Raw genomic sequence first — 24,757 nt, 5'->3', positions numbered from 1 at the left:
ATTAGAAATACAGTTTAATTCTGAAATGTAGGATTCATGAAATGTCTACAAAAAGGAAAGCTGAAAATTCTGTCATCTCATCCACTACATCCTTGCGGCTGATAATCCAGGAGAAATGCATGAGCACATTTCAGAATCATTTTCTGTGTTTAAAATGGCATTGTTCTCCTTTCATGTATCTAATAAGTGCTAATAGGCAAATCTTATTAAGTTAGTAGCTTTACAATTGCATTACAAAGACAAATGGCCATAACAGTCCAATTCCCTGAACCACAGAAATTGTTTTTGTCCAAATATTACCATATAAAATTAAGTGTTCAGGAAAACAAAAAATATTATGTCTTAGAAAAGGTCTAGGAAGAGTTTACCAACCATAAGAAATTAATTTTCAATGAAGATAAATATAAATAGACACTGTTTAAAAGAAACAATATTTGAGAATGAGTACCTAGGCACCTAAATAGAAATTTCTACAAACAGCCTATAATATAGGCTGTACACTAAAGTTCTTCCTAACACACTTACCTTTCAGAGCTGAAATACAATATGCACGCTAAAATACAACTGCACTCAAAGGAGCTACAAAGAAAATGTGCCTACTGCTCATACAAGATGAACTCTAGCTCTCCAATACATAATTCTCAACTTTCTTCAGAAAGTTCAGATAAAAGATCTCTTGTTTAGGGCAGAATAAACACAAAGCCTGGCAGAAAAACAACTTTTTTCATTAGGTACATCATAAGCAATATTTACATCTCCCAACTTCCTTCTCATTCCCTTCACTTCCTCCAAAAATATAAACTCCTTTGAAACGTTTTGCCTTTTCTGATTCTTTAGAATCCTGAAAAATATATTTTTAAACAAAGAGAAGAGAAGAGAAGAGAAGAGAAGAGAAGAGAAGAGAAGAGAAGAGAAGAGAAGAGAAGAGAAGAGAAGAGAAGAGAAGAGAAGAGAAGAGAAGAGAAGAGAAGAGAAGAGAAGAGAAGAGGAAAGTTGTTGGTTAAGGAACCAGACCCCTTTCTAAGATAACTTCTGATGAGGCAGATGCTCAGTCTGAAAAATAAATTAACACTGAGAGGTGTTAAGTCAAGAAGCTGGAATGATCTTATCTACATTCATTAAAGTCCAGGTTTCTATCAATTTCAAGTTTTTCATTTTTTTCCCCAGACATCATTGTTCTCCATAGAGACGCAGTTTTGTGGCCAGCTAGGGAGCAAGCTCATCTTTCTCTAAGACTTCAGAGCCTCATTTTTTCTTTCTGCCCCTTGTTTATACATCTTCAGCCTCCTGAAGAATCAGGTGCGCATTTCCTATTACGCCTGATAACCGTACAGTGGAGAATCTCCTGCTGTTCAGTGTAGACTTGAGGGAGGATTGCTGGCAGCTCTAAACTCAGTTTGCTGTTCCCCTCTGCAATCCCAGAAGCAGCAGCTAAAATTCACACAGCTATTTAAAAGGCAGTATTAAAGACTTAAAAAGATGAGATTGTTGCCATTGCTACCTGTCCTCTAAACACACTATCAAATGGTAGCACTCAAATTAGAAGCTGTTTATGTAACTCAGTTTCATTGACTCTTACTGACAGGTGAGGCATGCAGTGAAACAGTTATTAAACTTCCCTCCTCCCATCTATCTATAACATTATTGAATTCGTATGACCATTCTACGGAATGGATGGAAATCGGAAACAAGGCTCTGCTTTTATTCCCTCTCCCATCACCACAAGGCACTTCCCTGCATGCTCCTCCTTGACTTGTGACATTTTCTATTTTCCAACTTGGCAAACAGAATTTTCATAGTGTGGGTAATAGGAAAAAAAATATGAGTGCTTGGTTGAAAGAAACTGGGCACTTTTCTTTGAAATTGCAGTTTATTCAATATTTTGAGTCTATAAGGCAGTTAATGTAGCTGGTTTGTTTTTAACATCATAATATTCCCACATCTGGTACCTTTAACCCACCTCTGCACCTGTATCCTCAGCAAAAATTTCCTTTTAGAACAGAAACCAAAGGATACACATGAAAGTAAACTACCTGTTCCATGAAGTGATTTTCCTCTTCCATTACCCTCACTGGAGCATGTTTCAGCATTCAGATAGAAAGACAACAGAAATATTTTCCCACAGCACAACTGCAGTTTGCCAACATACATTAGGTCATTCTCTTTACATAAGACGGGTGATTCACTTAAAGGAGACATCTTCTAGAAAGACTGAGACCAACTTCTAGTTTTTAATTAAAATATTTACAGGTCAGACTAATAGTATTGTAATAACATTCACAATTTCCGTACCTTTTTAAGAGCTACCTGCAATGTCTTGGATATTTTGCTAGGTTATCTAGCAGTGAAGTGAAATTATTTTTCTATATTAACTTTCCATGAATCAAGTTCAAAACCAAAATTAGAACAACCATGACCCCGTGGAGCTCAGCATGGACCAACACACCCTGCTCCTCAGCCAAGTATGTTAGTCCCACCAATCTGTGTTACAAGGGGTAGAGCTAATAATTTAAAGCTAGCTTGGGCATGTTTACACTACACTACAGACTATAGTACAAACCTATGCTTCAACTTCACATAGGTTGTCTGGAAAACACATACGGGCTATTTATGTGCACACATAATAGCATTTACTTGCAGAAGGCAGAATTGCCAGGATTGTCCTGTTGAAATCCCTTTTCTTGTTTCCACTGAATCTTATCACATACCTCCTTTGTCCTCAAGTTTCAAACAGTCAGGAAATTCTTTCCCTTTCTTACGTGGACATCTGAACTTCTTTCTTCACAGTCATTCTTCTCAGCAACCCCACTAACTTACTTGGCTTTTGATCCCCAGTCCTCTGCATCTTCCTACAACTGACACTGCTGTACCACCGAAGCACCCTCAGCTCCTCCTTTAAAGTTTTTCCAAAGTAGGCTAATTGTTTGTGAAGACAATGGCCTGCATTCAGTTTGGTCTGTTCTTAAAATCTGATCTGCTTAAAAAAAAAAAAAATCTAGCAAAATATAAGCAAAATAAAGTAGCAATAGCCTGCAGTACACACTATGATTCAGCTGGCAGACTACTTCAAAACTGCAGATCAAATTGGTATTTGATCTTTGTGCTTCTTCTTGTCATTCCTTCCTGTTTTATCAGATAGGAATATAAATCTTCACTATTTGGGGTAAAAGGCTCTGAATGTAAGTCAGAGATGCTGCAGAATCTGGCGAAAATGTCACACTAATGCTTTTGTCATATATTTATTCTTTATTCTGAGCTTTATTCTGAGATATGGTTGACAGACATCTTTCAGAATGTTTTCACTTTCAAAGCAGAGTTCAAAAATTAAACATACATAGGCCAGTCAACAGTATACACCACCAAACTAGGAATATCCCCAACAGGAACTTTGATTATTGTATACCTCAGTTGTAACATTGGTTAGGTAATTGTGTCAAATAAAAACTCAGAACCCATTCATAACTGAGGGTAAAGACTCCTTCTGATAGATTATAAACAGGCAGCATTTTCTGTTTATTTTAAAGGGGACATAAGAAGTCATCAAAAGAGATCATTAAACTTACCTCTGCAATTCATAGTGTGATATTTTTACCTTAAAAAAATATCTAGAACCCAATTCCATCTCTTCCTGATCGCTGAATAGCCATAAAGTTCTTAAATAGTTTGTATAGAAAGCAGACCAGCCACCACTCAGGATGTACTGGATATGTAATCCTATCAGATCTCTGTATTGTAAATTGCATTGTCCCATTTCAACTACAAATCAAGCTACCATCATGATCAGCAGCAGCTAGTATATTTTACCACCACTAATAATAACAAAGAAATCCGCCCTGGTCAAACTCTGTAAAACAAGTATATTGTAAATAACTGAATATGATTTTCAAACTAGTCATTTTAGTATTAAATCTATTGCCTGCACTCAGTCTGTTATGTATTCTAACACTGCCCTCTTGTGACGGAGTACAGTTTTGTAAGCAGTCAGAAAGGATTTTTCCAAACCAACTGAAAGTCAAGCTTTACCTTTGAGATGCCAAATATGTGTGTTTGTCTTTACTAAAATATTTAAATAACTACATGGAATACTTCCTCTTATCATAAAGGAAAATAATAGGAAATGGTAGTATTTCTGTTTATATAAATTCTCAGCTTGAATCTAATCAGTATTACTAACATTTTCTGTGAGAAATCACAGGTGCCTTCATGAGTAAACTAATGTGCATCAAGAATGTATATGAATTAATATATCACTAGCTACACTGAAGTTTCGATCCATTAGTACATCTAGATACATTTCTCATGTAAGACATGCAACTACATGCCTCTGTAGGAGCAAAGGACATTAAGACATTATTAGTAAGCACCAAGTGCACAATGATTTACTGTACTTTAAATGGGAGAAAGCTACCAAACACCAAAGGTGACTGCAAGAAGAGTTAGTACATGGTAACTGCTACACAACGCATTTACTCCCAGGCTTGCTGATTAAGTTCCCCAGGCAGAAAGATAAAAATCCAGTAAAGGTGGGACTAATATTTTTAATCAAGATAATTGATTTCCCACATTTGCATTAACACTGTAGGATAACTCAAGCTGCAGGAAAACTCAGAATGTGTCTAGCACAACATCCTGTGCACCTTAAATATTAAAAGATTAGTTGTGTCTAAAGACATTTTAACCAATAAGAACCTAAATGCAAAGTTTGCTTCTCTTTACCTAGAAAAGATGGCATAGTCCTTCTGTACTTTTACAAGAGACTACAAACTTCTAAACTTGTGAACTCAGGCAAACTGCTGTATATCTTCTGCTCTGCTGGAAGTTTCTCATTAGCATTTCTACAATTTATAGTATAATAGTACCAACAGAGCAATGAAGCATTACTATGATTCTGCAAAGGAAAGTTTGGCTCCTGGGTGCTGTTACTGGAAAATGTGCTCCAGGATAGTTTATAAGCATCTTTATGCCTTCTGCACTGGTCATCCATTCCTAGCTGGGAGCACAATACTGGCAACTGAGTCTGCAGAGATCCACACCTATGGAGCTACACTGTATTGCCTTGATCATCTGGGTTTACAATGAGCACAGTAGGCAGGGACTGCTAGCAAGTACTTCAAGCTCAAGAATGACCAGTGTCATACCAACAAGGAAGTACAGGCAAGACTGGAAAGGGTTCCTAGAAGCTAAAGGCAAGACAAGGAGCATGAGACCAAGGACAGGCAAGGAAGGATACGGTATGAACACTAAGCTGGAGCAAACCCAGAAAAGTAAATATAGAGTCCCCAACCACCAAATGTATCCAGCACTGGAACGGTAAATGTGTGAACTGCTGTCCTTTTGGCAGTGAGGCCGTATCCTGTCAACTAGGCAGTGGTAATAATTAATCTCATTGTCGCTATGAGAAGCATTTGTGAGATCAAGAAACTACTGCAGAATATAATTTCTAGAAATACATTGGGTAGGTAACTGTGTCACATAAAAATTAAACTCAGAACACATTCATAACTGAGAGTAAAGACTTCTTTCTAATAGATTCTAAACAGGCAGAATCTTCTGTTTATTTTAAAGTGGACATACCAAGTCTTTGTGTGACTTTTAAGTACAATATTAGAGCCACATTAGGTCTGTAGTTTCCTACTTGCAGGAAAATGCAGTGAACTTGAATCACAGAAAAAAAATTAGATTAGATTTCTTAAAAGACTGATGGAACAAATCAACATTCCAGATTCTTAACTTAACTTCCACTTTAACTTTGTCTTTTGTGGACATATTCTTTCTGATTCAGGACAGAGCATTGGTCCATAACAACAGCATAGTGCCATCTTTTGGCAAACACCAGAAAATATTCCTGATTGCTTTAGACCTGCACAGAAAAGGGTCTCATAAGAGCCCAGCATGTTCCAAATTGTGACGATACTAATGACAGTCAGGCCATACTGAGACTTGCTCCTAATTACACTCTCAATCAATCTCTACCTATTGTAGCGAAGAGGCTGCTAAAAATAATGATAGGAAAAGAAGTTCCTTTTACATCTATCATTTTACTGTAAGAAGTAGAAAGATCCAGTGTTCATACACTACCCTGACTTGCATTCTGACCAAATTTCACTGGTGATGCTGTGATTAACAAAATGAAAAATCCAATTTCTGACAACCTTCTCTGAGCAAGAAACATCCAAAAAACAGTCAAACAATCAAACTTTAGGCAAAGAATACACCGTCATCTCACCCCCCCACATCCATACTATAGAATCATAGAATCATTTCAGCTGGAAGAGACCTTTAAAGATCATAGATTCCAGCCTTTGTCCCAGCCCTACCAACCACTAGATCATTCCCCTAAGTGCAACATCCAACCACCTCTTAAACATCTCCAGGGGTGGTGACTCCAGCACCTTCCTGGGCAGGTCGTTCCAATGCCTGACAACCCTTTCGGTAAAGAAATTCCTCCTCATATCCAGCCTGAAACTCCCCTGGTATAACTTGAAGCTGTTTCCTCTTGTTCCTACCATTCTATGATTCTGTGATTGTCACTAGGGAGAACAGACCAAAACCCACCTCACTACAACTTCCTGTCAGGTAATTTTAAAGAGCAATAAGGTCTCCCCTGAGCCTTCTTTCTTCAGGCTAAACAGCCCCAGATCCCTTAAGCGTTCCTCATATGGTATGTGCTTCAAACTCTTCACTATATATTCAGTTAAGGTGGGAAATAGGTGCAGTGTGGAGGAATTTCTGTCTGATAGAGGCCACGGCCTGGTAACAGTGAACAACCCATGCTTTGAGAACTAATTTGCAGATTGTCCTTGAGCCGCTCTTGACTGTGAGAAAAGAAGAAGAAAGAATGCTTACATGATAACAAGCTCAAGCAAGGAGGAAGCTGAAGCAGTATGTGAAACCGCAAGGCTTATCACAGAAAGTGCAGCTGGCTTTTAGAGAAAGGACCAATTAGAAGTAGTGTAAACATGCTAGCTTTGCTGCTGATTATAAAACTCTGAGGCTTGTTAGTAAAATTTGAGTTATGACCTAACCATATTAGTGTCTGTCATTTCTCCAGTGGTGCTCTCTCCGACATTTGGCGCCCGAACAGGGACCATTGACTCTTGCAGGCAAATTGCAGGCAAATTGTAGCAAGTGACGGATGGTCGGAGAACATGGGACAGGAGTTGGCACTGCGTGGCAAGTGGGCTGCAGAAGCCGGGTGTGAGGTCATGACTCACCGCCTGTAAGGTAGGAAATCTGCGCCCCTCAGCACCCAGGAATACTAGTTGAGGGATGGAGACTGGGGCGGCAGTGCAGTTGTTGGCTAGTATACTCTCTAAGAGAGGACTGGCAGCCAGCAAGAAGAAACTCCATGAGTTGATTAAATGGGCAAGAGAGAGAGGTCATATGCAAGATACACCCTTGATCTTTAGCCCAGAAGAATGGAGAGAGGTGGGAAATCTTCTCTGGGAAGCCACTATTAGTCGCGATATGGACAATAGTAAGATCAGTAAAGATCTCGGTCTCGTTTGGAGAGACATGATAAATACTGACAAGCTCCTGCAGGAAGTATTAAAGAAATTGGAGCTACTAGAGACCATCAAGTGCTGCTCAAGGACAATCTGCATATTAGTCCTCAAAGCATGGTTTGTTCACTGTTACCAGGCCGTGGCCTCCATCAGACTGAAATTCCTCCACAGTGTAGTGTTAGACTTCAGGTCCTGGGTCCTACCACTCATATGAAGGCATGATGAGCTGTATGTCAGAGGTACAATCCCATGCTGAGCTACATGATGGGACAATCTCAGATCTTAAACATGGGAGCAGGGAATGGGACATGATGCTTTCCCAGAAGACTCAGCTCACAGAAGGATGTGCATGACTTGTCAGCATGACATTAGGCGACATGGGCAGGAGACTCTTTCCAGGAGAAATATCTCATCCCTTATTTTTTTTATATTTACTCTAAATCCACCATTTTGTAAATCCAGGAGTGCCAAGATACTGAGAAATCACTTGCAAGCTGAGGGGAGTTTTACTTTTTCTTCTATTTCTTAAGACTGAATAGGTATTTCCTCCAGGTTTCTGGTCTAACGTGGCAGTGGTTTCTATACTATATAGAATAAGCACGAGGAACTGGATATGTGGGTGTAGATGCAGGACCATGACCTCATTGCAATTACATAGACATGGTGGGACAGCTCCCATGACCACAAATGGCCATGTGCTAGTTACAAAAGACAGGAAAACGAGGTGAGGAGGTGGAGTTGCTCTCTACGTGAAAGCACAACCAGAGTGCATTGAGCTCTGCCTGGGTGGGGATGAGGGGCGAGTTGAGTGCTTATGGCTGAGAATTAAGGGGCAAGATAGTGTGGGTGACACAATTGACGGAGTTTGCTACCGGCAACCTGATCAGGAAGAGGAAGTGGATGAGGCCTTCTACAAACAGGTGAGAGCTGCCTTACCATCACAATCCCTGGTCCTCATGCGGGACTTCAACCATCCTGATATTTGCTGGCAAAGTCACTCAGCCAAGTGCACACAGTCCAGGAGGTTCCTACAGGATGTTGATGATAACTTTCAGTCACAAGTGGTCAAAGAAGCCAACAAGGAGAGGTATGCTGCTGAACCTTCTGCTAATAAATAAAGGCAATCTAGTTGGGGATGTTAAGGTTGGAGGCAGCCTTGGCTGCAGTGACCATAAGATGGTAGAGTTCAAGATCCTCTGTGGAAGCAAGACACCAAGCAGGACTGCGACTCTGGACTTCAGGCGAGCTGACTTTGGCCTCTTCAAAGACCTGCTTGGAGGAATCTCAAGGGATAGGATTCTAGATGGTAGGAGTGTCCAAGAAAGCTGGTCGATCTTCAGGCATCACTTCCACCAAGTCCAGGATCAGTGTATCCCCACAAGTAGAAAATCAGGAAAAAGAGGTAAAAAGTCTGCATGGGTGACCGAGGAAATAATGGAATGAGTCAAGGAGAAGAAAAAAAAATCTATGGAAGGGACTGGTTTCTGGGGAATAGTATAGGAACACTGCCAAAGTAGGCAGGGATGAAACCAGGAAGGCTAAAGACCTTTTGGAATTAAATCAGGCAAGGGAAGTAGAGGAAAACAAGAAGGGCTTTTCAGGTACACCAGCAGCAATAGGGAGAATGACAGCCCACTGCTGAACACAGAGGGTGCCCTGGTGATGGAGGATTCATAGAGGGCAGAACTACTGAATGCCTTCTTTGCCTCAGTCTTCACTGCCAAGGCCGGTCTTTGGAAAATCCAGTCCCTGGAGGACAGTAAATAGTCTGGAGAATGGAAATCCTGCCCTTGGTGGATGAGGATGGAGTCAGAGATCTGTTGGGAAAGCTTAACGCCCATAAATCTATGGGACCTGACAGGATGCACACATGAGTGTTGAGGGAACTGGCTGATGTTATTACTAAACCATTCTCCATCATTTTCAAACGATAATCGTGCAGAGGTGAGGTGCCTGAGGACTGGAGGAAGGCCAATGTCACTGCAGTCTTCAAAAAAGGCAAGAAGAAGGACCAAGAAAGCTACACTTAAACATAAGGAAAATCCACCAGCAGTAATAGGGAGATTACTCTTACCCATTACTGTAAGGGTGAGAGAGCCCTGACACAGGCTGCCCAGGAAGGGTGTGGAGTCTCCTTCTCTGGAGGTTTTCAAAACTCATCTGGACACGTTCCTGTGCAACCTGATCTAGGTGGACCTGCTTTAGCAGTGAGGTTGGATTAGATGATCTCTAGAGGTCCCTTCCAATCCCTACCATTCTGTGATATATGCTACTCTCTATGCTATTTTCTATGTTATTATTATAATATATTCCCATTCTTGCAATGGAGACTGCAGTATGCTGTTGCCAGACTGCACTGTTGGTGGATTTGGTTTGAACTTTCTGAACAAGGACTTAAATGAATTATTTCCAGGGAATTAATTAAAAACTTTTACATCTTTAGCTTAACTTCATACAGCACCATTAGAAAAAGACACAGGAGTCTTGTTTCATAGTAAAATATAGACTTTTTTTTCCAGAGTATTACATTTCCCTTTTTTTTTAAATCAATGCCATGAGTTGCCTCCATAGATAAAGGACAATTAAGACTAAAGGACATTCGGAGAAACATGCTTGTGATAGGACAAAATATCTGTACAATTCATGTTGTTGTTATCCACTTCAGCATGTTATACCCTTTCTTAGTGCTACTGACTGAATGGTTTCAATGAAAAATCTATTTTACCTGGTGGTTGCTTGTATCAGAAACCTTCACATCCAGCGATCCTGTCAGAACAGCATACCAGTTTGTCCCAATATCACCCTGACGGAACACTGCGAAGACGAAATTTTGAAAGTAAAAGCCAGCTGTTTAAGTTTAGCAACATTAATAAACATTTTCCTTCATACTACCGTACCACTGTAGTCACTGTCACATTATAGAATTTGCCCTATCAGACTACTTATTTTTACAATAATATTTCCAACACTTGAAAAAAACATGTATTTTAGTAAACTAGTTGATATACTACAGAAACAATGAAAGCACATAGAACTGCTTCAATCTTCTCCCCAGTTTGCATCTCTTTTACTATTGTCTTAGTTAACAAACAAAACAAACAAATAAAAAAAAAACCCAACCAAACACACACCTGCCCCAGAAAAGACCTTCTGAACAATGTCCCTTTGAAATTCAAAATCTTTCAATGCAGACACAGCTTCCAGTAACTTCAGAAAGAGTTCTGAGAAGGAAATGAAGGACTTTCATGTTCAGGCATTCCAACTGTGTGATTAGAGAGCATCAGGATTCCTATTATTCTACACAACCCCCAGTGCTGTGTGCCTAAAGCACACTAGATTTGCCTGAGGGGCACCTCACACTACTACATACCACAGGTCTCCATCAGCTATTCCCCTGGTACAGCTTTGGGAACATGCATTCTCATCACAGGACCATCACTTATTTCCATCTCAGCTTCACAGACCAAGTACAACTGTCCACCTTCAACCGGCACATCGTCTGTCAGAGCAGGCACAGAGCTGTTGCACTCTACAGCAGTATGCAGCTCTGTAAATCTGTCTTGTGTTATCCAGAGCAATTGCAAACCACACACTATTAGTGATATGCCTAGGTGATACAGTTTTGTCCCTGACATCACAAAGCACCTACAAAAGGGATCAATAATACATTTACAGGGGAAGAATGAGGCTTAAGTGCAATGACTTGCTTCTAATCTTTCAACAAAACAGTGGCAGAGTCCTAAATCCAATAACGTGTAGCTTGTTACCATAGATTCACTACATCCTCTATTTGTACAGCAAGTAGCACTCAGTCCTGTCTTCCCTCATGACTATCATTATAAACATTTTTATGGCCGTTCCACTGATTCTGCTCCCTCATGAATCTCCTAGAGACAATCCCAGCCAAATCCCCAATTTTATCTACATAAAATAGATCAGCATATGAAGCTCTCTTACATGTGATTCCTTTTTCCAGATTTTCATAATATCCACAGAGACATATCTGCTGGAGAAGGTTTGGATGAAATTTCTCAAAAGCTTTCACTTCTTTCAGTCGTGTGAATATTATATCTACATCTTCACTGGAACGTTCCAAAGGCCTGCAGGAAAACAAAGGACAAAATTTTCACAGACTTTATCAGAGAAAGAGCTCCACCTGCATGCACCAAAGCTATAAATGTTTGCATTAAAGGTTACATTATAATAGAAATCAATTAAAATGCATTTCACAGGTACACAATGAAACCCTTCCAAAATATCCTAACATCTATCCGTTACCAACTTGAGCATGATTATTATAATTTCCATACAGACACTGTCCAGAAGCCCCATTTAGCACCAAAGCCCTGATGTGTATCCATTACCGTAAAAGTATATATGATGACAGTCCCTATCCTAAAGAGCTTATAATGATATATATAGTTTGAAGTTTGTAAGGGAACATGAATAAATAGATGACCAAACATACAAGAAGTCTGTGGAATCAGTGCCTAAAATAGATGTTCTCTATCTGGCTAAAATAAAAGCTTTAGATATCAGCAACTAATTCTATAGTCACATCTCTCTTACACATTTTGCTGGGTACAAACTTGAATTTACTGTTTTCTCTTCTCATTTGCAAGCAAGAAAGACAACTTTAATAACTACATTCTCTGTCATACAGTTCCTGTCTCTTAATGTTGGACAAATTAAACATGTAAGCAAGAATCTTAACTCTTCATTGGTATGGGTAAAGAGTTTTAATCCAAATATTTAAAATACTTAAAATATCCGACAGTAACACTTCTAAAAGTTTCAAGAAAAATAAAATTGTTGAACTCTCTCCCAATGAAGCAGCATGTAGACCAGCAGTTCAGCACGTTCAGAAAAATACTACATATTTATGAAACTATAGTTAATTATCTCCATATCATAAATTCAAAATGTGATTATCAAATGTTATGAATCAGCAGGTAAGTCATCCACTGATAGCATCAGAAAGAATCGTTCATAACAGACTAAATGCCTACCATTACACGCAGAAAGAAACAAGAGTATTCCTCAGAGATCATGAGGGATCATATGCAGAAATCACACACAAAAGAGGTACCAGAAAGATAAACAACTGTCCATGACCATTAGACCTATTATCACTCACTTAAATCCTGCTAGTTATTTTTACTGACAAAAATGTTCTTTTAAGCAGTGGATGAGCTTCTCAATGAAGAGAGGTCAGGTAGCTTACAATGAACCAAGACTAAGTTCACAAATACATCATCTTTATCATTTTATTGTCATACACACCCACCAGATATACTCTTCTTCCAACAGTATTTTTTTAAAGACTTCTCTTTGGAATCAAAATACTTACAGCATCCAAACCTTTGTATCAGTGAAGAAGCTCAGATCCTACTCACTTTTAATCTATCCCTTCTTTCTTATTAAATTAAGTCCAAGAGGGATTAAATCTCTACCCTCATTTACACTCCAGCTTACCCTTATTAACTACAGATGAGAACAAAACTCTCTGTTGTGTATAGCTGCTTATACATCAGAGTGACATCCTCTTACCACTTCAAGCCAAATCAACTACAACAGCTCTCTTTTGAAATATTTCAAGTCAAATTTTCATCCATTTCTTTCTTTTAACTGTGTGCTAGCAGACAGATACTAATAAGCATTAACTCTCTTGTCAAAATCCTTTTAAGAAGATTACGAGCTGAAGCTCACAAACAGATTTAAAATCCATTTATACAAGATCTCTTACCCAAACTACACTAGCACTTTGTACACTAGCTCCCTTAATTTATGGACTCAAATTAAGAGCAAAGCCTAACAAGGATCATTCTCAGAATATCCCCTTTTCCCAGAAAAACTCTGAGACTGTTTTATTCATATAGCTGCTCATAGCTGACTCCATTCAAGTTCACCAGTTCACTTGCATAGAATTGACTGTAGGATTTTGGTGTTTTGTGGTTTTAATTGTTTGATGCAATCAGATGGGGAAAAGGTAACAAGGTTAGGAAACAACATGTATCAAGTTGTATAAACTTAACCCTGTTCTATAAATGCTCTTTCTGAAATGGAGCTGTAGAAATCTCTTCCACTTCTGGTCCTGCCAAAGATTCGGGAGGATTTATTTTATAGACTGTGTAGCTTTTTCCCCTGAGAGTTGCTGAAGGGCTTCCATTTCCATCTAGTTCAGAAGAAGGTGAGCGCAGAGTTCACTTCCATTGATGTGGCAAGGAGCGTCGTGTTAGGCAGAGGAACTGCAGGAAAAGCTCACCCTTCTGACAAACCTGCTTCATGACCACTGTAAAGTGAGTCATCATGGAAGGACAAACACTCTCACAGGCAGCTGTGACACACTTTTCAGTTTTAAACATCAGTACAGCACTGCGAAATCAAACTCTGCAGTTACTCTGAAAGATAAATTCCAGTTGTGTGTTCCTAGTGGCTTATTTCAGCAAGCAGCTGAGGTACAGCACTTTGCATTAGCAACAGTTGCTTCCAGTTGGAGTATAGGATCGTGGGAATTTGAAAGAGGACACATAGACACACTTTAAACAAAAAGAGGAATCCAAACTTCTGTATGCATACCAGTAATTAAAAAAAAAAAAGTTATATTCCTTACAATGTTTCTTAATAATTCATTACCACAAGCCATTAGTTTCAGTATCCTTTCTTCAAAATATATCAAAGGTCCCTTCCAACCCTACCATTCTATGATTTAATATTACCGTGTGCAACAATATTTCCACAAATATTTTTTAGTGGGAGGGCACACATTTTGATATAGCAGATTTGGAAACAAAGCTAGAATTTAGGAGAGGCTTTCAGTGAATGATTTAACCATTAATCTATCTTTAACAAGGTACCTTCTCCTCCAGCTGTGTTGGTGTGTTTTGTTATTGGTTTTTTTTTTTTTTTAAATAGGCAAAAGCCAGCATGGAAACATGAAAGGAATCTTAACTGTATCCCAGAATAACAACTTATTAATGTACCTCAAAAAAGACACACGGAAAAACAGCTAGGTTAAGAATTATCTCCCTGATTAAGTGAATAAGCATGAAAATGAACTAGGATCCAAGTTGTCTGACAATAAAATGCCTTCAGATTTGATCAGAGCTCCTTGAAAATGTCCTCAATGTTTGAGACTAAGGAATTAACACTAGGTGTTCCAAGCTGATGTGGACCTTAGTCCTTACTAAGACATGGAATTTTGCCTGTGTAAAAACTGTGATCGTAGTGTCACAGAAAGAGTAGTAGCACTCAAGCTCATTCAATTAAGTGCTTATGATTTATAACAATGACACTGCTTTCAAAAGGACAGTTTTACTTAATGTAAAAGCATAATGAGAATAATAAAATACCATGGCATTGATTAATTGCTCTTCCACATGCTGGCAAAATTCAGGTAAAGTTTGACCACTTTCTACAAAGTATTCTTTAAAAAAATTATGACCACTGTAATTGTTGTCATCATTATTAAATTAACATGAATGAGTCTATTTGTGGTATACAATTTTGTTTTCTATTTCCTAAGTATAGGCTGCCTACCATGGAACATCAGCAGCACAGGACAACATAAATGTACTTCCTCATTGCAGCTACCTTGCCAAATTGCTGTAAACTTGACTTTTTTAAAGCATACTTTGGGATAATATTTCAACAGCTAATATTATAATATGTTCCATAAAAAAATAATTATTAAAACTACTATTTAAAAAGTACTACTGATGGCAGATGGAAAATTACTCAAGCTTTAATGCTGCTGTAGTCACATTGATGGGAGGCAGTGGCAATGATTGAGAAAGGAACTATTTCCCAAACCAGAGAGATGTGCTGCCAAAGTAAGCCCTAACAAGGTAATCTCCCTACATCCCCTGCATGACTTTTAAAGCCTGAAAACAACCTGAAGTCACTCCTCTGAGATCACCACTGCTGTTCACTAGAAAGCAATCTCACTGAGCTTAGGCCCCCTCTGCTAAACTAGCTCTGGTGAGGATGTCCTTCTGTTCTGTTCTATGACATCAATGCTGGTAAGTGATTGAAGTGTCCCCTCACTGCTGATGCTGCTGAATTAGAACTTGATAGCCCTGAGCATGAGGACTTGAAAAATGCATTTCAGTGAGACTTTAATTGCCACTGGATTTTCTGCTAAAGCTTTTCTCCTTTCTTAAACATACTCCTGTTTATGAAAGCTCTAACACAACGCATAGAACATGACTGTCGATGAATCTCAAAGAACGCGTAATTCTCTTAAATCAGTTAAAATTCTTAATCTCTCAACAGTTTGGTAGAGGCATGAGCTGGACTAAAAGCATTTTAAGGCTTTTACATTTTAAGGAAAGGCTATCCTTCAACAAAAACTATGACTTTATCCAGTGAAGCACCCACTCCTTAGGCTGCCTACCCAATTTAAAATAAATTTCAAGTAAAACAAATTGTGGAAGTGTTACATTTGTCTTACACCTTTTTTCATACTTCTCAGGATCTTTGTGGTGCAGTTTCTCCTATATCTGTATTTCTCTTAAGTCTGCAGGGGAGAAGCCCAGAAAGAGCTTTGGCAGCTGCTGTAGTAACCACACTTCAGTAACCGGACCAGCAACCATAACTGAGTAGGTATCACATCATGATCACAGCAAATGCCAGGGTAAAACCATGCAGGAGGAATGACTGACTTGGAATTGACAACTTCACACTTAGCATCTTTTCCCATGAAGGATAGTGCACGGATGACACTGCTACACTCCCCTCTCTGATCCTGAATTTAATATGATTGTCCTCAAATTTATATCTCAACAGGGTACTGTGCTGCCATCCCATTTCACTGTGGCCAAAGTGAGGTGGGCACTTCTAGTGCAAGAGTATTTCATTTATTTTCACTACATGACTTCCTGCTTTGTTTGACCACTGAACGCTTTTTCCAGCTCCTCATTTATATTATTAATTTACCTCTTCAAAGTACAGTAACTGATACCTAGAAGCAATGTTTTCACACAAGACATCATCTGTCTTCTTCTACTTCTTCAATACAACATCACAGCATACATGTACAAGTGACAGCACTAACACTAGTTACATATCTCTATTCAATTATGTTAATAATGCTTCTTTAAAGGATATTTTATCTCTGAGTTATTTGGTTGTGAAGATTTCCAGAATGTGTTTTATATAGATAAAATATTATCTTGACAATGTCTCCTTGACTATAAGATTATGAAAAAATCTGCCAGAAGTGTATCTTTAAAAGGCTATTTCATATTTTAAAATGCAGACTACTCAAGCTCAAAGATTAAATATAGAGGATAATTGCTGCAATTGAAACTATTTCAACAGTGTTATGATTGAACATTTGAATGTTTATATATGCTACAAAAGACTTGTTAATCTAGAAGAAAGGAAGAAGTTAAAGTTTTTTGGTTTGTTGTTATCAAGTTTATGTAACTATAACCTATTACCTACTCTTATACCATACGATACATCCTTTTTTTAGGTTCATCCTCATAATTGGTTTGACACTGAAAAAGAAAAAAACAAAAGATAGGTACTTTTACCTTCCTTGCCACGTTGCCTCTATAACTTTACAATGTTTATTTCTGTAACACCTCTTCAAAACTCTGAACCCTACTCTAAGTGAATGAAAACACTGAAATCCATTTCCTTCCCTTGCTCTTTTTAATGCTTTGAAAGGGCAATAATGCATTTCAGACAACAATGAACAGCCCAAGAAGGATTAGCACATATGATGTATTTCTTCCACTGATGAAGCTGTTCATAGAAAGCAGAGTATCACACTATATAATACACAAATAAAACTAGATATCACTGCATTAAAACTTAAGTAACTTTTCCAACATATAAAAGCAAATTTTATGAGCTGCAAAGCACCAGTAACCACTACCACAGACCCTTTGGTGAATTTCAATAATATTTTAAAGTACATTCTCCCTTGAAACATGAGCAAGGAGAGAACAGGAAGGAATGCCACTGAAATCAGATCATTCCTCTGTGTTACCTGTACTTTCTCCTTCCCTTTCCTGACATGCAGAAAAGCAAAGGAGTAGGATGCAGAAGAATACCAGTGCCAAGATAGCATTTTTCCTTACTGAAAGCAGCATGACACTGAAGCACCTCTCTCCTCCAGGCAATGATGTAGGACTCTCTGACTTTTATATTCTCTTTGAGAAAGTAATAAAAGAGAGGGATACCAGTGACCTATCAAAGCACTTTAAACCTGTGTTAAGAAACTTAAATACAACATATAAATGAAGTAACTTCTAATCCAATAGAATGTATAACAGTTTTTTCTTTATCAGTAATGGCCAAAATAATGCAACTATGGGGGACCCTCCTTTACCTACACATTCAACTAATTATTGTATTACTCAATTATATTGTGCCTTCAACTCAGTTTGGCCAATGCACTGAAAAATTGGAGGGTTAAAGAGAGCAACCAAGAGCACATGATTTCTTTACATATCCTGCTCTACAAATTCCAATATATATGTGACCTTCCAGTAGGTCAATTTTTAGATCCATATTAGCAGTGGAATGGCAAAAAATATATTTATTAAGTAATTCTATTAAAAAAAGATTTCTTGCAAGTTAAAAATACACTACCTGAACAATACAGCTACAATAGGAAACAAAAAAACCTTTTTTTTCATCTTCATACACTTTTTAAAAAGACAAAATACCTCAAGAGAAAAAATAAAATTACAAGGACATTTTCTCCTTTCATGTATGAAAATTTTTATGTGTGGTGCATGCTTTGCAACCAAGGTGTCACTAAACCTTATTGAATAAACCCTCCAACTTTGATAAACGTGAACTGGAGCTTAGGACAGTTAAAATTATATTTGATAGATCTAGATCTGGATGAAACTACATTAACTAGGACTATAGCTTCATAATAGACATTAGAGCAGATGTCATCTGCATTGTTACAGCTAATGAAAACTTAAAACTTACAGCAACTTTGAAACAGCTTCTACAGATTTACATTGACATACATTTTAACAACTGTTAAATTCAAAGATGAAGTGGAAAGTTAAAGAAACAGTCATTGAGGATATTGGTAAAGCAGTAGGAGTAGTAAGTGCTCATGACAAATACAGTGCAATGTACATTACAAATACAAATACATGTAAGCAATACTAACAGAAGAAGGGAAGTAACATAAGAATTATGAGCTCATCAAATGCAGCAAATTGTAAGATGCAGGTGAAAAAAGATGTCATACTGGAAAAGAAAAATACTTGTATTTGAAAAGTATCTGTTAGCCACCTGATTTTCAGGGCATGATTTCAATTAGTTGGTTTGTTGGGTTGTTTATTTTTTTGCTGGAATATGAGACTTTGTTATAAAGAAAGTTAATCTGCTTGGAATATGGGATTTTGCCAGAAATTACTCAGACAATGACAGTTTAGACATGTTTCCAGTTATCATCTGATCAAAGACAAAACCTACAGTTGCCCAAGTACCACACCAATCATAGGTCCACTTCACAAGACTACCAACTCTATCTGAATATATCATGTCCTAACAGATATATGCACATACGAGTTTGCTCTGGTGGGCCATGACAAAGCTAATACACATGAATGCAAAGGCAATCAGTTTTTCTTTTTCTTCATACCTGTCCATAGAACAAGTGTGGAGCTTTCTGCAAGCACATGAACAAATGGAAGCTGATACTAGAAATACCTAAACCTGTGAGCGGAGAATGAAACAGCTTGAATTTGTTTAAAATACAATTCCTGCTCTCACTGTGAGTTATTTTGAATTCATATATTCAATAAAATGCTTATAGCAGGCTATATTAACAACTATTTTGATCTCTCTGAGGAGATACGAAAAGAAAAGGGGCTTTTTTATTATTCATCAAAGACTGCACCTTTGCTCTCGACTAGAAAATGAATTGCATGATGCAGAAAGATAAATTTGTTATTATTCATCACTCTTGGAAGATTGCACCTTTGCAAGAGTGCTCGGAAGCACTTAGGCTAGTTATATACTGCTCTGTCTCCAAGTTTCTACACCCAGCACAGTGCCTGCTGCTGATATATCCCCACACAAATTTGATCCAACATACACCACCTTAACTATGAACTACATAGAGAGGGAAAATGCCAAGCACATATAGGCCAACAGTAGCTGCAGTTTATGTCCACAATTCTGTTCAGATCCAAACTATGTGAAAAATGGTGGTGTTATTTCTATGGGTTTATCATAAACAAAAAGCAAGGGTAGAAATTTAAAATATATAGAAATCAGTGTATGCTTTACCAATCACATAAAACTATATTTTAAAAGTAAATAAAATAGCATGGTAAAACAGTTCTAAAATATTCACAATATTGCCTGATTATACATCTATATCCCGTTATCTCTGAGGATGACACGCATTTTCTCTTTTTCTTTTACAATTCTTTTGGAATATGAATTCTTCATTCTAGCCTATCTGTATATTCACAAGAGACCTGTTGACTACTAAGCATATACAAATAGTTTACATCTCAAATATATGCTGCAATGAACTAAAAAACAAATCCAGATTCAAATATGTTGATATTATATAGCTTCAGTGTGAATTCACACTCCAGTCTATGGCAGCTTGGCTTAAGGTATGTGAGGTATTACCCTGTATGTGTTATTTTGATTTTACTAGATGTAAATGGTGCAAGTCAAAAGTCTAAGGATATGTAAGTTTAGTATGTAAAATGTCCTTGAAATACTCATTCATATTTAAATAATTTATAAACAGCTGAGTAAATATCATAACATTCTTAGCACAATAGGCTAGCAAAGTAACATGCTTTGCTCTGTGATCTGCTCCTCCAGTCTCCTAAGGCACTGAAAGGTATAATTCAATATAAAGAAAAGCCAAGGTATAAGCAGGTATGAAATTCTGGGATCTCTGATTGTTGTGAACACTGTACAACATTAAAACGTTTGTATTTGAATCCAGTTAAAACATGAATTCATAACTGTGATCAGATTTAGAGAAATAATAGTTATGTAAAAAATACTTTGTCTACCATTCAATAGAGATATATCAACATAGAAATTTCCTGGTTAAGAGTCAATAACCCTACTTACCAGTACAGCTTGGGGAACGACCTGTTGGAAAGCAGTAGAGGGGTAAGGGACCTGGAGGTCTTGGTAGACAGCGGGATGAACATGACCCAGTAACGTGCTCTCGTGGTCAAGAAGGCCAATGGTACCCTGGGGTGTATTAGCAGGGTAGTAGGTCAAGAGAGGTTCTCCTCCCCCTTTACTCTGCCCCTGTGAGACCACATCTGGAATATTGTGTGGAGTTCTGAGTCCCTCAGTTCAAGGACAGGGAGCTGCTGGAGAGGGTTCAGCGCAGGGCCACGAAGATGATGCAGAGAGTGGAGCATCTCCCTTATGATGAAAGGCTGAGGGAGCTGGGGCTCTTTAGCTTGGAGCAGACTGAGGGGTGACCTCATTAATGTTTACAAACATGTAAAGGGTGGGTGTCAGGATGATGGAGCCAGGATCTTCTCACTGATGTCCAATGATAGGACAAGGGGTAACAGGTACAAGCTGGACCAGAAGAGAATCCAAAGAAATACAAGGAAAAACTTCACTGTGAGGGTGATGGAACACTGAACAGACTGCCTAGGTGGGTTGTGGAATTTTCTTCTCTGGAGACTTTCAAAACCCATCTGGACAAGTTCCTGTATGACCTACTCTAGGTGGTCCTGCTCTGGCATGGGGGTTGGACACAGATGATCTTTCAAGGTCCCTTCCAACTCTTAAAGAGTCTGTGATTCTATGACAGAAACCGTGAGAGTGGAAAAGGCATTGTTCCTAAGCTAATTATACACATCTGCATAAATCAGTAGTCTTCTTTTAATTATGTGGAGACTGGACATACAGAACAATGCTAAGATGGTAGACATGCTTCTGCTCCCTTGGAGATCAGTGGTAAGGCAATTATTTACTTAAAGATAAAAGAATTGTTTCCTTAGCAGAAAAAAAAACCAAACCAAACCAAAACAAACAGTATTTCCATTCCCAGGTACAACCATGGTGTACAGTTCGTCATCGCTGATCCTCTCTCCTGCAAAAACAAAGTATTCTTGAAACACCACAGCGTTATGAACTTTCCTGTTCCTGCTTTCCTTTACCTTCGCACTTGTGACATTATATGTAAACACTGTCCTGTGTATTTGATTTTTAAGTGCTGATCTTCAGCTTTTGTGGTTAGTGACCACACAGAGAAGCAACATGGTCAAAGTACTAGTGGTCTTAACCGTCATTAACAATATTTCTCCTGAAAAGTTTTGGTGGTTCTTCATTTTTATATGTGCTCTAGTTTGTTATGTGACCTGGGAAAACCCATGAAGAACATACACAAAACACATAATTTCTATACATGATGCATTTTCTTATTTCCATTTAGAGTTTAATTTTTCTTTTAAAGAATGAAGTTAGATAATCCGTATAACATGCCATTTTCATTGTCTTTGCTGAGGCTCATCTAAAATTCTAAAGTATATCCATTTTAGAACTGCATTCCTACTGATAATATATAGTTACACATATTAAACCTGTATTTAATAAAAACAAATGGTATCCTAGAGAGAATTGAGTCATTAATGAACCTATATATACAGAATCCACATCTAGGTGAGAAAATGCTATAGGATTTTTTCAAAGGCTTAAAATACATATAAATTACATAACTCAAATGAGTACACTGAGAGATTATCTATAGAAAAGAAATAGACTCTAGAAATACAAGTGTGTAAATTAATTAAAAATGCTTTATCTAATAGTACTTAGATTCCTGTAGTACTTTTCCAACGTTGCTTTAACTGTATTTTTCAGATGGAAAACCAGAACAAAATGCTTAAGTGTATTCCTAAGATCACAAAGCAAAGCATGGTAGAGATCTGGAAAAAAACTACAATCTCTCATGTCTGGGGTTTGTCCTACATCTGTATTGCCTTCATAAAAACAAGGATAATAATACACAATCCTTCGGTGCACCTAGAATTGGTTCCGTCCACTGAACAAACTGGTGCTGCTAGCTCACTCAAGTAACAAGAAGGGAAGAAAAAGTTTAATCTTAATAGCTCTAATGAAATTCCAGTATAAGAATGGTCACACAAATATAATGGCAGAGAGATTTATAAATTAAATGCCTCACATGTGTTTCCTAAAAACATTCTTCACTACCCAAGACTATGCACCTCAATAAGCAGGAACCCCTGGATTTTATTTTACAATTTATGTGTCACTATGTATGGCATTTAAGATACCTGAGAAATGACAGGATCACCTATCTAAAGTAGTGGCGCTCATATTCTTCACATCTGCTCAAAGCCAGTTTACAGAGTGAAGAATCAGGCCCTCTGATTCACTTTGGTTTTTATATGGCTAGCTTATCATGATGAGTTCTGTTTGTATTTATATTTAGAGTACTTTCAACATCTATACATCTTATTTAACTTCTAAGAGGTCAGTTGTCTTCTAAGTTGTCATGTACTACTAGAGGTGGATCAGTATCTGTGGTATGTGTCTTGATCAAAAGTTTCAGCAAATTCTTACAATTTGCTGCCTGCACTGTTAAGGAAAACCTAATTAGACCTTCAGTCCTACAGTAGTAGGAGGTTACCTGGAAATGGCAGAAATTGTAAGAAGTAGGTTCCTTCTGTGTACACAGACAGAAGCTGGCTAGTTGATGCTTGGTAAACCACTATATGCCATGTAAGTGAATTCTCTCCAGTAGCTTTATTTGAGCCATATATTTATGGTCTACATTTTTGTTAACTATTTTCCAAGACACAGTGAGCGTTTGGAAATAAAATTACCTCACTTCTGAACCTACCCATTAAGTGTTGAAGGTAGGAATACAGCAAAGGATGTTCAAACACTCGGCACTGAGGCTTGCTTTCTGCTGCAATACTCAGGGAAAGCACTCCAAAGAATTTCATTTTAAAAAATAAAAAAATGAATAATTTGCCTGTATTTTTAGAAGCAAGTACACCACCTCTGAGCACACATTAGCCAGCTGTAACTCCCACCCATGCAATGCTGGCCGCCCACTTGTACCTCATGCCCAGCCAACGCTGCCACCAGCATGGGGAACAACCGCAGCCCCTCAGGACACCGCAGCGGGGAGAAGTGGCTGCCGCCGCTGAGGGGACTTGCCGGCGGCCTCTTTCGGGGCGGGCATTTCCCCCTCGCCCTTCGGCCAACAGTCCTACACCGGTTTGAGCCGCGGAGCGCCCTGCGGCGAGGATCGGTCCTTTCCCGCCCAATCCGTGAGGCGACTGGGCCGCGGGCTAGGGGGAAGGAGAGGGCCGTGAGGCGAGGTGAGACGAAACGAGGCGAGGCGAGGCGCGGGGCTGTGAGGTGAGGCGAAGCCGGGGCCGGTGTGCTGAGGTGAGGCGAGGCGGGAGGCCGGTGTGCTGCGATGAGGGGCTGTGAGGCGAGGCGGAGTGCGGGCTGACGCGCGAACGCCGCGGGCAGCGGGTCTGCCACGGGCCGCGAGGCAGGTCCACGGCCGCAGCCCCAGGCCCCCGAGCCGCAGCGCTCTCCCCCGCCCGGGCGCTCCCCCTCCTCCACCACGTGCAGCGTTTTCCGGGCGGTGAGCAGCGAGCCCGGCAGTGAGCAGCGAGCCCAGCAGGGACTGCCCGTCCGTGCCCTCCGCTGCCCGGAGCATTTCGAGCCCTCGTCCTGCCCCACCACCCTGGCTCTGCTTTCTCCGGGTATTTTGCATCCCACCTGCCTGCTCCTTATGTAAGGCAGGATCTGATAGGGAGCGAGGAGGGAGCTGTCAGCACACACACGCACGCTCGCACATACATCCATGCATACATGCACGCACGCATGCAGGGGGGCAGGTTACACGCACACAGCATCCCTCCGCAGCCGCTCCTGTGAAGATACCAATACCTTTTATCCAGGCAAGCGATCCACTCGCCGGAGGATGAGGAATGGGAGGTGTGAGCAGCGACCATGTTGGACAGGGACCAGGTCGCCGCGCACCCGGCTGGCACTGGCTCCCCCCACCCGCCCGCCGGTCGGTCGGTCGGTCGGTCCGTCCTCCCTCGCTCCCTCCTTCCCTCCCTCCGCGCACGGCGCGATGGGCTCGCCCAGGCCCCCGCGGCAGCCCGCCCTGCGCGCCGCAGGCAGCCGTGCGCGGCGTGCCGGGTCTGCCCGGCCGACCCAGCGGCGCTCCCGCTGAGGCCCGCTGCCGGGCTGTGACCTGCCGCCGCCTGGGCCGCACC

At 39.5% G+C, this 24,757-nt stretch overlaps 1 protein-coding gene across 1 annotated transcript in view; it reads right to left on the bottom strand.

Annotated features, from left to right (window-relative positions):
- RAPGEF4 (Rap guanine nucleotide exchange factor 4) overlaps positions 1 to 24,487 on the bottom strand; it is a 151,679-nt gene extending 127,192 nt beyond the window's left edge. Inside the window, exons 1-3 of the mRNA XM_062004607.1 lie at positions 24,423 to 24,487; positions 11,463 to 11,605; positions 10,231 to 10,319 (exon numbers count right to left, since the gene is read on the bottom strand). Of these exons, the coding sequence (XP_061860591.1) occupies positions 10,231 to 10,319; positions 11,463 to 11,605; positions 24,423 to 24,487 (297 nt within the window). The remainder of the gene's footprint in view (positions 1 to 10,230; positions 10,320 to 11,462; positions 11,606 to 24,422) is intronic.
- Between the last annotated feature and the right edge of the window lie 270 nt (positions 24,488 to 24,757).

This window comes from Colius striatus, chromosome 11 (assembly GCF_028858725.1).
Source record: "Colius striatus isolate bColStr4 chromosome 11, bColStr4.1.hap1, whole genome shotgun sequence".
Classification (NCBI taxonomy): domain Eukaryota; kingdom Metazoa; phylum Chordata; class Aves; order Coliiformes; family Coliidae; genus Colius; species Colius striatus.
This window is presented reverse-complemented; position numbering and strand designations above follow the sequence as displayed.